General features: G+C 35.3%; 1 protein-coding gene across 1 annotated transcript; it reads right to left on the bottom strand.

Annotated features, from left to right (window-relative positions):
• Nucleotides 1-2,596: 2,596 nt before the first annotated feature.
• On the bottom strand, nucleotides 2,597-14,437 carry LOC140230701 (uncharacterized). The gene is made up of 3 exons (XM_072310841.1): nucleotides 14,080-14,437; nucleotides 4,258-4,482; nucleotides 2,597-2,961 (listed from the first exon to the last, which is right to left on the bottom strand). The coding sequence occupies exons 1-3, from the start codon at nucleotides 14,435-14,437 to the stop codon at nucleotides 2,597-2,599; spliced, it is 948 nt and encodes a 315-aa protein (XP_072166942.1).
• Between the last annotated feature and the right edge of the window lie 3,356 nt (nucleotides 14,438-17,793).

Raw genomic sequence — 17,793 nt, 5'->3', positions numbered from 1 at the left:
CCTGGCCATTGTCCAGGACCATTGTCTGGTTATCAACAACACACTCCTGTACACACCAATAACCCCTGTGCAAAGTTGAAGTTTTGTACAGAGGGTTGAAAATAGAGCAAAATCTGAAACCTAACTGAAAAATTAATGTTGAATTTAACGAAACTGAATCATGCTTTCATTTTCAAACTACCTCCAACAAAATTGTACACTATTCAACTATTGCTCATATCAATGTTAGTGTTATCTGATATATAGTTTTTGAATTATAAAGGAACAAAAGTGGGAAATGTTTTTTGTAACACCTAGTGTAATAGATTCATAATTTCATCATTAATAATTTCATAATTTATAATTTCCCTATATACGAAATAAACTTGTCTTAGTGACAAAAACAATGTTGTAATTAAAAAAAAAATGGATTTTACGCAAAGGAAATTAAATTAAGATACACACACATTGAGTGAAAAAAATGGATATTACGTAATGGAAATGTAATTAAAACACACACACATATACTACATACATACAAGCACAAAGACATAAATATAAACACACATGAACACAAACGATACAGACAATTCCAGGAGAATGGAATAAAATCGTAATTCAAGATTATTATTAACGAAAAATTCTTTTCTCCTCCTCTGTATGCCTCCCTCTCATTTGTACATCATCATCAAGATTAGATATGCATGACTGACAAAACGATACTGAATTCAGGCAATTCAAATTTCATTTATTTATTTACACACGGAAAGACCCATTCAGCATTAGCTGTTTTTCAATGGGTCCGTTAATGAAATCAATAATACTTTATAGTCTAAAAGCGCAAACGAATAAACCAAATTACGTACAGTACATTAAAACATGAAATTATGTATACAGCACACACACACACATACACACACACACATCGTACACAAAACCATTATTAACACAAGCTCGTAATACAGGTAAAATGAATTAAAATGAATTTAGAAAAAAAGGAGAAAAGGAAAAAATCAAACATTAGCGAAAGTGGAACGTTATAAAATACGAAAAAAATATGTTTAAAAGTGATCAGTTTCATTTGGCAAATACAAAGACAGAAATATATCATTTCATTTTATTGCAAGGTAAAGGGTAAAGTAATAAATAATATCACATCATAAGAATCTCCACTAGATATTTTCACAAACACATAACCTTGATAATAACAATTGAAAAAATTTTAAAAAAGAAAAAAATTATCGGTTTCGGCTGTTTCAATCCCTGCCCTTGTAAACTAGGTACAACTCTCATATATCAAATGCCTAAATATTTCTTCTTGTTCAAATTTAGTTCCTCTGGCAAGACACTTTGGTACGACAATACTGCATTCAGTCACTTGGAAAAGCGTACAATCCTTCAAAGTTCAATTCAGTTAGTTCAATTAAGTTCAGTCTATTTTTCCATTAAACAAGAAGTGAAACAAAATATAAATATGATATGAGCATGCAAAAAAAAACCCCACACAGTTGGTTAATTTCAATCACGGAAAACAGAAATACTAAACGAAAAATAAGTAGCATAGCATAATTATATAATAAGACAATATAGGTAGTACATTGAAACATTTACCTATAGGCATGCTTTGCAGGATAACAATAAAGCTGTAAGGAAAAAGAGTGGTCCACTAAAGAGCTAAGCTTGTATAGTACATGGATCACTCAAAACATGATAAATACATATACATCATCGTTATTCAAACCGTAATTATTCTAATTTAAGAACGGACAATCGGATTTTCATCAAACTTGCAGGTTGTGTTTATGACGACGTAAGAAAGAAATCATTAAGGGGGGGGGGGGGTCAAAATGTCGAAGGCCGAAGGTCATAGGGTCATAAAGGATATGAATGGTCGGATCTTCACCAAACTTGCAGGATGTGTTCATAATGAGGTTTTGGAGGTCAATGAAATGAAATGTGGGGGTCATTGAAGTCAAAGGTACAGTCATAAAGGACAGAAATGAGCTTAATCTCCTTATAACTCATGATCAGATTATCGGATTTTTACAAAACTTGCAGGGAGTGTTCATAGTCAAGTAAGAGAGAAACAATTAGATTTTGTTCAAGTTCAAAGAGGTCATAAAGGTCATATAAGCTTAATCTCCCATTAATTCCACAATGGATAATCAGATTTTCACCAAATGTATAGTTTAGATGCATGTCCTTATACTGTACATCTATATGTTTGTATGAAGTGTACTGCCTACGAAATGGCGATATGTTCATCATGTCTGCTTGGCGGAGGTCTGCTCTCTCGGTGTGTTCCCCTAGTTTTATTTACATTTCGTTGTAAATATAATATGCATCATGCCAATACAATGCAAAGACTATTCTAATTCCATCATAGAATGACAAAATTTGCGTTTGATCAATATTAAACGTTAGGCTTTCTTTCTGTCTGGGGATTCTAACTTTACTCTCTTAATTCCAGATTGATGGATCTCAGTTTCAGTCAAAAAAAGTGGATCTTTATTTGACGTTAAACCGCAGTAGAATCACAATGACAAGGAATTCCATGATGATATGAAAATCAGCTTCCAAGAAGACAATGATGACGCTGCAGTCATTGCTCGCAAAACTAGGTTGTGATCGTATCATGATCATGGAATTGCTGATTAGATTCCATGATTCTCCAAATCTCATTCTCCTTCGCTCGTTCAATCTGCTCTATGGTTTCTTTGAAGCGTTGTTCCCTCTCTTTTTCCTTCTTATTCTCTCTCTCAGCATGCTCCACTTCAATCTGCTTTATTGCTTCTCTATAACGTTGTTCTCTTTCCTCTTCCTTCCTTTTTTCTCTCTCCACCCGTTCCTTTTCCCTTTCTCTCTCCCTCTCCGCCTGCTGTCCTTTGATCCTCTCTATTGTTTCTCTGTGACTTCGTTCCATCTTCTCTTCCTTCTGCTTCTCTCTCTCGGCCTCTTCCTTTTTCATTTGCTCTATGGCTTCTCTGAAATGTAGTTCCCTTTCCTCGTCCCTTCTCTTATCTCTCTCCTCCTTCTGTCGTTCAATCTGCTCAATGGCTTCTATTAAGTATCGTTTCCGTTCCTCTTTCCCTTTCTTCTCTCTCTCCTCGTGTTCCCGTTTCATCTGTTCTATGGCTTCTTTGTGACGTTGTTCTTTTTCCTCTTCCTTCCTCCTCTCTTTCTCTGCTTGCTCTCGTTTAATCTGTTCTATGGATTCTCTATGATGTTGTTCCCTCTCGTCATCCCTTCTCTTCTCTCTCTCCGCTTGTTCCCGTTTAATCTGCTCTATGGCTTCTTTATGACGTTGTTCTCTCTCCTCTTTCTTATTCTTCTCTCTCTCTGCCTGTTCCCTTTTCATCTGCTCTATTACTTCTCTATGACGTTGTTCTCTTTCCTTTTCCTTACTCTTCTCTCTCTCCGCCTGTTCCCTTTTCATCTGCTCTATTGCTTTTCTATGACGTTGTTCTCTCTCCTCTTCCTTATTCTTCTCTCTCTCTGCCTGTTCCCTTTTCATCTGCTCTATTACTTCTCTATGACGTTGTTCTCTTTCCTTTTCCTTACTCTTCTCTCTCTCCGCTTGTTCCCTTTTCATCTGCTCTATTACTTCTCTATGACGTTGTTCTCTTTCCTTTTCCTTACTCTTCTCTCTCTCCGCCTGTTCCCTTTTCATCTGCTCTATTGCTTTTCTATGACGTTGTTCTCTCTCCTCTTCCTTATTCTTCTCTCTCTCTGCCTGTTCCCTTTTCATCTGCTCTATTACTTCTCTATGACGTTGTTCTCTTTCCTTTTCCTTACTCTTCTCTCTCTCCGCCTGTTCCCTTTTCATCTGCTCTATTACTTCTCTATGACGTTGTTCTCTTTCCTTTTCCTTACTCTTCTCTCTCTCCGCCTGTTCCCTTTTCATCTGCTCTATTGCTTTTCTATGACGTTGTTCTCTCTCCTCTTCCTTATTCTTCTCTCTCTCTGCCTGTTCCCTTTTCATCTGCTCTATTGCTTCTCTATGACGTTGTTCTCTTTCCTTTTCCTTACTCTTCTCTCTCTCCGCCTGTTCCCGTTTAATCTGCTCTATTGCTTCTCTATGACGTTGTTCTCTCTCCTCTTCCTTATTCTTCTCTCTCTCTGCCTGTTCCCTTTTCATCTGCTCTATTGCTTCTCTATGACGTTGTTCTCTCTCCTTTTCCTTCATCTGTTCTCTCTCCCTCCTGAACTCGCCTCTCTCTCTTTCATCCAACATCCACATCCAAATAACATCATTCGCTTTCATTCCATCTCTTGCACGGCAGTGCCTAAAGATCATATTATCGTCACTGTGTTTCATACACCTTTGAAGCAGCGACAGAAGATTCACTTGATAGACTTCCTCTAGGCGCGGTTTATCAAGGGTGATATTGGCGACTTCGTAGATGTATCTTATCCCGGATGTCCGGAGGACGGCTGCCAAATTTTCCACTGACTGCCTTTTAGCGACATCAACGTGTGTGATCACCGCTAGTGGATAGCGACCTTGATTATTAAGAACAATTAAACAAATTAAGAACAAACTAAGGATCATAATTTCGACATTTTCTTTTTCTCATTTTTTCTTTCTTTCTCTTATTTTCGCTTTTTTTTTTCTTTCTCGACCTATCTTCCTTTTCTGTAAATATCTACAGGAATGCTGTTCAAATTTTGTTGTAACATGAATGAGGCTCACAAGTTCTCATGCATAAAATTACAATCATGAGCCGTCAGTACTTGCGCGATAACCCTTTCATTAAGATTAAACTTAGTCGCTAACTGGACTTTCTGGTTTCGGAAAATAATAATGATCTGATTTAAACAATTAAAAGAAAAGTGCGTGTTCTTTAAAGTATTAGGTAGAATACAAACGTGTGCATAAAAACACACATGCGCAGTGACACGCCCAAGCATAAACACGCTCTATAATGAACGACAAAAGTTCGTGATTGAGCCTGCACATACCTTGATGTTGGCGGAAAAAGCTGATGATGTCTGGCTGATCATTCATGTCGATATCATGAACCGCACTTTAGTAGAAAATGAGATAATTACATGGCGCAAAGAATTAAGAATGAAATTCCGTTCTCCCCCTCCCATAAGTGACGTATAACGAAGGCTATATAACATAGACAAATATGCTTGAAAATGTGAGTTCCCCTGATGTTTTGAAAAACCAGCTGTGCATGGTTGTAGTCTTTCTCTCTGAGAGACATTTTGATGACCAAATTGGGGGATATTTGAAATTTTCCTCACCATGAATCAGTTTCAGCACAAGAGCTTAACATGATGCTTATATTCCCGCATTTCATGTAATTCCACATATAATGAAAAATACACTAGCACAAATGGAATAACATAAACTGACATCCTCTTTATATCGATATCACAAGATATGGTTAGTGACAAAACACACACATATTTATTGCTCCTCTTGCATTATAATATCTTGTAAAATTAATTTTGATTTACGAGGTCATCACGTGGAAACACACTCTCAGATCCATGAAATATCATAAATAAAGAACAGCAACGATAGTTTGATTATTAACCCAGGTACTAAGTAAAGAAATACAGAAATTCACTGAAAAGCAAAAAAAAAAAAAAAAAAAAAAAAATGAAGCTGAAAAATAAATAATACAGCCCAACGAAATCAGGGCAATTCTCCAGACACGATTTCTTGAGTCGACAGTTGCCCAGTTGTTATCTTTCTTTCTGTTTGTTTCACGGGAGAAGGAACTGACTAACAACCACTGATTAACAAAAGTATAGTTGTAAATTTAAAACAAAAACTTGTAAATATATCAGATAGTTATCTCAAAAGTAAAACAAAGTAGATTGCATTAAGTGCGGAAAGATATAGGTTTTCCCGGCCAAATTTGCACTTTTGTCAGTCCATTTGAAAGAAGGTTCATTCAATTTAGCAAAACCCCTCGTTATTGCACAGTCTGACGTTCAAAATTGCAACTTGTGCGTTCAATTTAGCATTCCGATTAATGAAATTTGCACATGTGGCTTTCGAATTCGTAAAAAAGGGCATTCAAATTGGCTGGTATTCTACATTCATTCAAATTTGCCACCACTCGCCGAAAAGCGTATTTGAATCACTCAATTTTGCGAATAGGCTGTCAAATTTTAAACATTTCCATTCAAAACTTAACGTCATGTTATTTTTTTTTTCTGAGAAAGTGAGAACATTTAAAGGAGTATTTGTATGTGACTTTTTGTTTCATTCATACACTGTTTAGCAGTAAAAGTGTCATATCTTTCACCCTATATTATGACTCGAGTTTGTTGTTCTGTAACGCCCCCTTTCTTCAAAACATGTCATTTTAGGCCTACATGTGCCAATGCTACAGATTAACTTCATCTTCTTACAGTCATGACAGCACAAGATAGATACAGACGTATATTTCAAGAAGACAGAAAAAGAATTATAAGAACATTTGATGATCATAACCTTGACTTCCTATAGAACTGGCCGACACACTGGGAATAATGCGCTTAACGGCCAGATAAGTTGTGGCCACAAGCAATATCTTTGGACTGGGAGACTCAATAAGCACATTGAAGATACGAAAAATATGAAACGTAATGATGCTTGCTAATCAATAACTATGCTGGAAAAAATAAAGAAAGAAAAAAAAAGGTAATTAACTTGAGTGCTAAATTGACGGTAAAAGTTGTTAAATTGGATGCTCAAAAATGAATTCGAATGAATGAGCGCAGCATGTCCGTGACCACGTGACTATATCACTCTAAATTGAATGCACTAATAAGGAAATGGTGCTTGTTTTACGAATTCTAATTGAAAAAGTCTTAATTAGAATGACTCTAAAGGTAATTTGAATGCTCCAAAATGAATTTGAATGAAGAGATCATAAAATTGTAATACCAAACGTGTCATCTACCCTAAATTTTGCTAAATTGAATGTAGCAATAAGGAATTGGACTGGCAAACGTGGGAAATTGGCCGAGAAAACCTATTTTAAAAATTTTAATTTTCATTTAATGAAAGGTATACATTCGTTATAGGTATATCATGAAACAACAAGAAATGTGAATTTTATCAATAATGCATCTTACAGATGATAACAACATTATGAGATTCTCGGAAAGAGTGAAAATACAATTCTAACATGGGCTTTAGAATCTCTGCAATCTGATTGGTCAATGGTATGCATTAATTTTTACTGATCCTCACTAAAGCCCTTTTTACACTTGTGTTTCTTAACCCGTTCTTTCTCTGACCCAGAGACAATCTTTTTTTCAGCTTTTTACACTCGCCAATAAATCCCGTACTAAGCTCTTGTTCTGGGCTAAGGAGAAAACTGACCTTTTTACACTCGTATTTCTTAGTCCCGTCCTTTCCAAACCACATGAATATTCATGATTACGCTGTGCACTGTACAAGTACTCGCACGCACCGGCAGCACTTGATTACCTCGTTTCTGACTGGTCAGTGGGGGGTCGGACTTCGTCCCCTTCGCTTAGCCCCGGATGCGCCCCGGATTATTTTTTCGTTCTGTTTACACTCGCTTGCTTGGCACCGCAATTGCGGTGCTAACCCTGCTTTTTTGCAGGACCAGATAGTACGGGATTATCGGTGGGGCTAGCCCACTTTGGCAAAAACAAGTGTAAACAGAAAGTGGGCTAAGGAAAGTCCGGTAGTGGGGCTAAGCCCCACCGTTGATACGGGACTAAGCAAAAATTTGAAAGTGTAAAAAGGCCTTTAAGTCATGCGTCCGTTAAAATCCAAACGCATGGCTCAAAGTCTTGTAAAGTGTTGTAGGTGCACCAGACGCATGATGGGGGAAATGGTTGTATTTCATGAATTTAGGGGCCCATAACACAAATGATGCACATGGCTATTTCGTGGATCAATGAGAATTGGATGCCCTCGTTTAACTTTGGAACAGTCTAAAACCCACTCCCTGCGCTCTTGGGTTTTTAAACAGTCCCTAAGTTAAATTCGCGCATCCAATTCTCACCGATCCACTCTGTCCTGTGCATCATTATTTTGTTACTAACCAATGCGTCTAGAAATTATTATCCCTGGTCTATTTCACGTTCATGGTCTTTTGTCTACGTAATGACTAGTCTCGATAATAATCGCTTACCTTAGGTTGTAAAACATAGGTGGCATACTTGATTTACTGGCATATGAATTAAATGAGGTGTCGTAGTGTTTATCATTGGGAGCAGTGACCAAAGTTAAGACATCACATTCAATGCATATGTGTGGGTCAGTTGTATCACAAAACACCCTACCACGTAAAACATTTTGCAATACAGCCTGTAATATAAGGAGATATCATTATTTTTCTCATTAAACAACTGTGGTTAGCCTAGAAACAGTTTTATCATAAGTATTGTTCATATTATGCAGATTTAACAATACTTTGTAGTAATTATGCTGTTTCAAATTTTTACATTTATTGTTTCTTTCCTTTTAACTCGCATTACTATATTTCAAGGCACAAAACTGGGTTTTTGTTTCATGTGGAAATTATATATGCCTTTAATACAGTCCGTAGTCATTATTTTGCTTATTTCTTTAAATCATGTAGGCACTCAAAACGTGAACAACATGAACAAGGGACATAAAGTGATCTTTACAAACAAGAAGTCTTAATATACCTCACGACAAGTACCGCACAGTTTATCGCAAAGCGTTCATCATAATCTTCCTGGCCAGACGAGTATCCGTCCCAGCGCACACACTCACAAAATCCTCTCCTGCCATCTTAAAAGAGGAAAATGCAAGGACTCAGTTAAAAGAGAGTAATGAAGAGATATGTCATAATTATCATCTCCAAACTGCGTCATCTATCATGTCTGTTGCTGGTAAAAAAAAAAAAGTAATACATCTTTATAATCTAGCGTAATAGTAATACATCTTTACAATCTTGCGTTATACGTTTCACAAATGTATGATTATGTAGTTCGTGATGAGCTTAACAGCATGACTGATTCGATTGAATCTCTTTTTATTGAAATATCCGTTCCTGGCAGTAAGAATATTATCATAGGTGTAGTATATAGACCTCCAAATGCAAACACTAAATCATTTTTAGATTATTTTTCGGATTTGGTGAAGAACCCAATTTTTCTTCACAAAAAATGTTTCATAATGGGAGATTTCAATATAGACTTATAAAAACAAAATAATATGTCACAAGATTTTTTGGAAATATTTTTATCTGCTTCTTTTTTGCCTTTGATATCTAAGCCCACACGAATAGTTAATGAATCTGCCTCCCTTATTGATAATATTTTTTGTAATATTCTTCCTCCTCCCGATTCCCTTATACTGCTTTCAGACATAACAGACCATTTCCCCATCTCTACTAGTTTCTCTTTAAATGATACTATTGATAATAAATATGGTTGTTTATTGAGACGAAGAATCAGTCATGAAAATATAGCCAGTCTAGGTGCTAGTTTAGACATGACAGACTGGTCTTGTATCTTTCATAGTACAAATGATGTAAATTTGTCTTTTGAATACTTTATGCAAAAGTTTCTTCGACTCTTGGATATCCATATTCCAAAACGTAGACAAAAACAATCTGATTATAAAAAAATACCTAGGCTCCCATGGATCTCTAAATCACTTTTACGTTCAATAAACAGAAAGAATAATTTATATTATAAATTCAAAATGAAACCTACTGAGCAATCGAAACTTAAATGTACTAGTTATAAAAATACGTTGACGAAAATTATACGCATAGAAAAGAGAAAATATTATACCAAGCAGTTATATTTGTATAGGCACGATATGCAAAACACATGGAAGGTTTTAAAGCAAGCAATGAATATATCAAATGATAAATGTAGTATTACTAAAATTAGGTTTGAAGATGAAATCATTGAAGATTCTCATCAGATTTGTAATATTTTGAATAATCATTTTTCTTTAATCGGGGAAAATCTTGCAAGCAATATACCCCATTCAACGAAACATTTTTCTGAATTTTTAGGTCCACCAAATTCTAGTTCAATGTGTCTTAGTCCAACATATAAGCAGGAGATAATTAATATTGTTTCAGATATTAGTTCTAAAAAAAGTGCTGGACATGATGGCATCAGTAATTTTCTTTTGAAGGGGGTAATATCTTCAATTGCGGATCCTTTAGCTCACATATTCAATTTATCTCTTTCCAATGGCATTGTCCCTGAGAGCATGAAAATAGCAAAAGTCATTCCCTTGTTTAAAAAAGGCGACAAATTAGATGTTAATAATTACCGACCGATTTCTTTGTTATGTACATTGTTCAAAATTCTTGAAAAAATCGTTCATAAAAGAACTATTACTTTTTAAAAATTCAATCATATACTTTCAAATTCTCAGTTCGGATTTAGAGAAAAACACAGCACAACACATGCATTATTAAGTTTTGTAGAAAAAGTGGCACACGCTATTGACAGATCTTCGCATCTAATAGGTTTGTTCTTGGACTTCTCCAAGGCCTTCGACACCATTAATCATGATATTTTACTTGATAAATTACATCATTACGGAGTGCGTGGGAAGGCCTTGGAGTGGTTCAGGAGCTACCTCATGAACAGGAAGCAATATGTCTCTTTGAATGGGTATAATTCACAAATGTTAAATATCAAATGTGGGGTCCCACAGGGAAGTTTATTAGGTCCGCTTTTGTTTCTCGTTTATATAAATGATTTTTGTAGGTCATCAGATGTTCTTTTCTTTATTCTCTTTGCGGATGACTCAAATTTATTTTTTTTCGCACAATAATCCTCTTACTCTTGTAAATACAATAAACTCTGAATTAGAAAATGTCGCCCAATGGATAAAGGCAAATAAATTATCTCTCAATCTTCAAAAAACAAAATATATGTTTTTTAGCAATTCTATAGAGAAACCACCTGTTGACGTTGTTTTTGATGGGACTCCACTGGAAATTGTTTCCCATATTAAATTTCTGGGAATAACAGTTGATAATAAGCTTTCGTGGAAATTCCATATTGATAGTATATGTAAAATTATTTCAAGAAATATTGGTATAATCAACAAGGTTAAATTTTGTCTTCCTTTGTCGTCCCTTATTACATTATATTCATCTCTCATATTGCCGTACTTAAAATGGTATTCTTGCTTGGGGAAATACATATCAAACAATCTTAGATAAATTACTTTTATTACAAAAGAAGTCACTCCGTATTATATGTCATACTGCATTTCTGTCTCATACCGACCCGTTATTTTTTGAAAACAAAATATTGAAAATCAAGGATTTGTATCTGTATAACCTAGGACAATTTATGTTTAATTTTGATAAAAAAAAATCTTCCAAATATATTTGAAACAATGTTTCCAAGAAATCAGTCCGTTCACAATTACCCAACAAGGCGTTCGAATGAGTTTCATTTGCCCTTTTTCAGAACTCTGCTGGCTCAGAACACCTTTATTTACGATGGGCCAAAGTTTTGGAACTCACTTCCTAATGATATTGTAACAGCACGAACTTTGAATTCTTTCAAGAATAAATAGAAATAATGTTTATTGAAATCTTATAACATATTACCGGACTAGGTTTGTGTCATTAGCTCAATTAAGTTATCACTTATCTTATATATATATATATATATATATATATATATATATGCATTAATCATTACACATCAACTATTTCTATCATGAGAGTAAAATAATCTGTCGAATATAAGTTCTCCTTAAATATGACAGTCATCGAACAATGCATCATTGTGTCTATTCTTTGTTTTCTTTGTTTTTAATATGTCCGCTCTTTTGTAGTTTTTCGGGTATAGTCATGTACCCAATCCTTATATTCACAATATCATTCAAGGGTGCGTCTTATTACTCCTATACATCCTGGAAATCTGTTTGCTTGTGTCCACGATGGCGTGTGTTGCAGTTTCATTTTCTTTTGTTTCCCTTTTCTCTTATTTTCGTTCTTTCCTGTTTTTTCATTTCATGTCAGTTGACATTGGTTTCTTTGATTTTGTATCATATATTTGTTTGTAGTTTCATGAAGCCATTATTTGCTTTTTATGTATTTCTGAGGGTCCCATATTGTACAAGCTTGGCTTTTTAGTGGGACCCTCCATTTCCATTCCCATCCGTGTAATATGCATATGTATATACAAAAGTACCTTATAAATGCAATTACGTCGTTAATCATCAACACATGTATCTTGTTGATGTACGTTTATCGAAATTACTACAAATTTGTTTTGTTTATGCATTGAACATAATTTCTCCTTATTAATGGAAATGAAAATAAAGTTGAACTTGAACTTGAACTTGATATGTTTTAGACGTACGACAAATGTGTCAGTGAACATGTTTACATGACGATTGTACATGCACATGATAACGTAATATTAGTAAAGTCGCAAAGCGTCGAAGTCCCGGGGATCGAAGAGAGTAAGCCTTCTCAAGCGAAATCAACTTTTCCTCGCGAAATTCGACCTGACCCCGACAAACGCGATGTTAAACTTCGAGTTATTCACTCCGTGATGTTAATACGTGTGTATTAAAGAAGCAAAGACGGATATGTTTGTCCATATCTACAATGTATGTCGACTAAACATGTTTGGTTTTTTTCACGAACTGATGTGAATACTTTCCACAGACTTACATTGACTGGATGGAAAAAACACTTCCTTGTATAGGCACCTACAACTAAACAAAGTATTATCGAATCCAAGTAAATCCATTATGGCCTCACGCGTATGCCATTGCGGATCATTGCTGGTCGCCAGCCAGAGTTTAAGGTCAGACAGCTAGTTGCTAGATGACCATAACCAGTTGTCACAATTCATCAGTTATTACCACAACCATTATGAACACTGATGTTTTCATGACTAAAATTGCAGATTTACAATTGCAGAAAACAATGAAAATGCAAAATATCGTGATATACGACCATAAATATACCCACTTTAAAACTTAATTGAATCTTCATATAGTGCTATGTTTTGTGACGCAATTATCTTACAACAAGACTCATGTGTGATTGAATTTTTCCGTATTCTAAGTGAATGGGATTGAACTTTTCCTCCGACTCATTTAAAAATTCGACTCAGCAAGTTAGTCTTAGTATTTTTGGGGTGATTACATTCTCCATGTTTTGTGTGTATGTGTGTGTGTGTGTGTGTGTGTATGTGTTTGTGTTTTTTTTTTCTAGTAAGGCGATTTTCAGCTCGACGGGGTTAACTGTTTTTTTTTTTTTTTTTTTGCCTAATATTTGTTTTATTTCATTCCCTTTCGTTGCTATATAAATTCCACTTTAATGTTTCATTATACAAAATCAAAATTCTGAACAAGAAGTGAACTTGAATCATGAAAAAAGAAGATGTATATGTAGGCCTACAATATATGTATATGAAATTATGTAGGCATACAAAATTCAAGCAAAATTAATATGCAAAGCATGACATATATCATGTATAATGAATACACTAATCAAATGTAAATGTAGCCTTCTATAAAACACACACACACACACACACACACACACTTTCCATCTGCCCATGAAACATGCAAAAACTTCTCTTCTCTTTCGTTATTTCCCTGATCTTTAATTTGTGATAAAGGTTAAGGGTTGGTCTTATACTGAGTATAAGACCAACCCTTAACCTTTCTTTCTCTCTCTTACCCGCCGAAGAGCTAAACAGGGAAGAGATTCCAAGACTAAAGTATGACTGCCACTGTCTTATGACAATCAGTTTGAGATCAAGAGCTTTGATTTCCCTTTTGGATACCATATCATTCAACATAATATCACGTCAGTTTTTTTAGTGACCTTCTTGCTTTCTTGCACTGTAGACAGTTCTTGATTACTCGTGTCTTCACAAAGTCGACACAATGGTCAAGAATACAAAACATAACGATAAGTTTCAATACACACAATCATATCCATTTACACTTTATACCAAAGATAAGATAATAACTTATCGATGCATGCGGTAAACTGTATAATGGTACACATGAATTGTCTATGCTTGCAAATTATAGAACAGCGCAGGTCAAAAACGGAATTTCACTTTTCTCTTATAGGAATAACCCGAACAATGAAAATGTGTCACTTTCGTTGACAGAGTTGATCATACCAAGCTGGGCAGTGATCTCCGACTTTGCTTGTACTGTGCCCGGATTGTCCAGCCCACGGTTGTCAATGACAAAGATGGACCTTGTCAGGTCCGCGAGCTTGCGATGCATTGTGTGACCACCGGCGTTTTCTTGGCTTGCAACCTGCAGCCACTTCGACCGCCGCAATTTTCCGTGCACTGCATACTTCAGGGAGTTTATTAGTGACGTCTTGCCACATCCCGTCCTCCCAAACAGACCAATGAATACCTTGTCAGGAAATTCAATTGTGTCTGGGCAGGCAACACTGCAGCCTGGTTTATAAGTTTCCACTTCATCCCGGAGTTCCAAGATTTCTTCTCTGCTCGATGCCATATACATTTTTAGCTGCAACCTAGACCGTGCATGAGGTAGTACACCGATCTTTAAACGACAAAAATGCAGCAGAGCGAAATGAAAATAGTTTATAGGCAAGTGCCTTCCCGCTCGGTATGAAAGAACTGCCAAATATGACCTTTGAGCTATCAGTATCATAGACATGAATACGTGAGACATCGAAGTATGCCTTTTAAATCAGACTCGAAACTCGGGATTGAAGACGTGTTGTTCGAACGTCGGGTTAGCATGATGCATAATATCGAGTGTTTATTCCCTTCTCTTCTCTATATCAATCTTTCAAAATGAACATTATTTCGTTAGACCACATTTAATTTAACTCAAGTCAGTTCAGATACATTTACATGTATTCCACTCAGATCAATAAGAAATACAAAGATACATTTACATGGAACACGACAGCTTTATACAGTGTTCTTAAATGAAAGCAATAATAAGGTAAACTGTTTTTGTCATAATAATCTCGACTTGTAAAGGATGAAAATCATGTAAAATGGTGACGTAAGGGCCTGCACAATATTATTGCATTACTTCTATAAAAGGGGATGCACCAATTATTCGAATGATTTGGCACTTAGTTATTTTAAGGTGCGACGGGCATGTGTTTGCCCATACCAAATTGCAGTAAGAGAATTAGGGGGTGATGAGTGTACAATACAACATTCGCAAGACATTTCGATACAAAATGGGACGGAGTCTAAATACCACTGCTTTTTGATACCTTTTTCTTTACTTTTCTTATGTGATAGTTCCAATTCAACTTTGAGCAGTGTTGAGTATACATAAACCCAAAGGAACTCGGTGTACTCAATCATAGGTATTCTTACACCATTCAATGTAATCGAAATCATAAAATCTTATACAATACTAAATATCATGTAGTTATATTTTTTTTTTCGGATTAACTGACAGTTTATTGGCATGAAACCATACACTCGACTCTTGCACATTGTCATTTGCCTGTCTTGAAGCTCATTCAAATCTTTGTTTTTATGAATTAGTATCGTCTGCGTATAATGAAGAAACGAAAACACTGAGAATGAATCCTCAGTGTTAATGTATAAAATGAAGAGGAAAGGTCCAATATTATAGCAATTAAGGAGCTCTGAGGAACACCACAGGAAATTTGTTTGGATTTGAAACAGACGATTTAAACGTAGTATACTGAAAGCGATTTAAGAGATAACTATTGAACTAATCATAAATAATTTACGAATACCATATCAGAGTGTCTCAGTTTTGATAACATAATGCTGAGATTAATCGTATCAAAAGAATTTAATAAATCTATGGAAATACCAATCATTAAGGAGTTCTCTTTAAATGTACCCACAATCGTGTTATATACAGTGATATATATCACACATATCAACCATCATTGTCATCGATTTGAGTACTTGATACGGGATCCAAATTGATTCCTACTCAATATATCATTTTTATCTAGAAATGTTATCACTCGTTTATAAATAATCCTTTCAAGCATCTTGGAAAACACGAAGAACCAAAATGTGGCGGTAATTACAGGATTTCCATTAATGTGGAAAGGAAAGGATGTATCAATTCATAAACTGCCAATGTACAACATTAGTTTTACTATAGTTTATCAAAAATTTACTTCATGGGTAAAAAGATGTTGTCATTCTCTGTCATAACCATTTTTATATTTCTTTACAAGATAATTATACGCAAAACAAAAAATAGAAATCCTCATAATAGTATATAAATAAAGCCTCTGTGCTGAACTAACACTTTGATATAGACGTAATCTTGAGACTATATAAAGTATGATATTGACATAATTTTATATCATGAAATTTCTCTGCAATTATCAGACGGGCAAATCCATTTAAAACAATCTGATGTTTATCTTCTTATGTGCACTATGCTTTTATTCTAATTACAATGTTACAGGATATCAAATCCATATTAATTTGCACAAAGATTGACACAGCTTTTGCTCTTCCTTTTTTATGCATCTGAAAACTTCAGAGGCAATAAAGAGAAACAACACACAACGAACATAATACATTTGGAACTGAATGCAGAGTGGGGAAAAACTTGAATGGCATCAAATCAATTTCAACTGTGTAAAGAGTATGCAATATCATGACACATTTTGCCTGCCTTTTAAACACAAATAAGGGCTCTGAATGGAAATATGGTAATAGATAAAAAATTAGAAAATATAATACTGTATAAGTCAGTATGCAACTATATATGTGACTGAGAATATTGATGGAATGTGGTTGAAAAAAAAAATGAAAAGAAAATTCCAAACACATGAAGAGACGTAATTTCATGACAGTGTGACAATGGGGAGCCATTAGAAAGAATTGTATCACATTATCAAATGATTTCTATTGCGGCCGGTAAAAGGCCATGATGTGTTTCTACGAAAGTGTGAAAGGGCCTTCATGAATAAGTGTTAATATCGAGGTGTGCAGTACGGGCCTTCCTGGACTGACAAATTTGACAGAGTGAACGTAATGTGTGTATGTCACCTTCAAAGACGTGAGGAAATTGGATGACTTCATTCTTCGTTCGAAGGTGCTCACAATAATTAATATGTTAAGCATTTTTTACTCGAGTAAACCTGTGTACACAAAGAAATCTTTCACAAATCACTGCGTGATGCTTTGAACAAAGGGAATGGTACACCATATTATTGTCACTCATTCATCTATAGAAAGCTGGGTGGGGGTAGATGATACATATCACAACCATTCATGCATTTATATCCAATGCCTTCAATGCACTTCCAAATTGAAAGCTTCACTGTACTATTCAGACATATTAAAAGACTGGAGCCCCCAACTGGAGCAGACTGCCGGGCACTATTGTCATCAAGCATTACCATTACTACATGCATACAGGACGTCTGTGTTATCTCCCACTAAAGTTTGCCTCTCTGTACCCTACTGCTTACAAGCAAAATTGTGCTATCACGTGAAGATGGTTATACAGTTATAAGCAAAATTGTGCTATTATGTGAAGAATAGTAATTATCCACCAATTACACACATTCACACAATCAAAATTGGATTGTTGTATCTCTCTCAGCAATATACGGTACTGAGAGAAGAAAATCAGACGAGAACAGAGATACATGCATGCATTCAAATATGCACATACAAAAAGTGCGAATAGACACAATAATTATGTCTGCATATGAGGAAAATATGAATGTCAGGGCCCCATGTCATCAAAAGTTGATACGATAGAAACTCTTGCTGGAATGGTAATTGCCATGGTAACAATAAAGAATGAAGCTTTCGATTGGTTGTTGCTATTGGAAGTTGACGTCCTAACATCTTTATGAAATGGGGCCCAGATGTAAC

Source organism: Diadema setosum, chromosome 7 (genome assembly GCF_964275005.1).
Source record: "Diadema setosum chromosome 7, eeDiaSeto1, whole genome shotgun sequence".
Lineage (NCBI taxonomy): Eukaryota > Metazoa > Echinodermata > Echinoidea > Diadematoida > Diadematidae > Diadema > Diadema setosum.
This window is presented reverse-complemented; position numbering and strand designations above follow the sequence as displayed.

What these genes read in the sequence shown, in the direction of transcription:
- LOC140230701 (XM_072310841.1), bottom strand. Translation starts at nt 14,437, where the DNA reads ATGTATATGGCATCGAGCAGAGAAGAAATCTTGGAACTCCGGGATGAA. An exon ending in GGAGATCACTGCCCAGCTTG is followed by an intron (nt 4,483 to 14,079) that starts GTATGATCAACT and finishes TTAATAATCAAG; the next exon opens with GTCGCTATCCACTAGCGGTG. An exon ending in TATGATCTTTAGGCACTGCC is followed by an intron (nt 2,962 to 4,257) that starts GTGCAAGAGATG and finishes TACATTTCAGAG; the next exon opens with AAGCCATAGAGCAAATGAAA.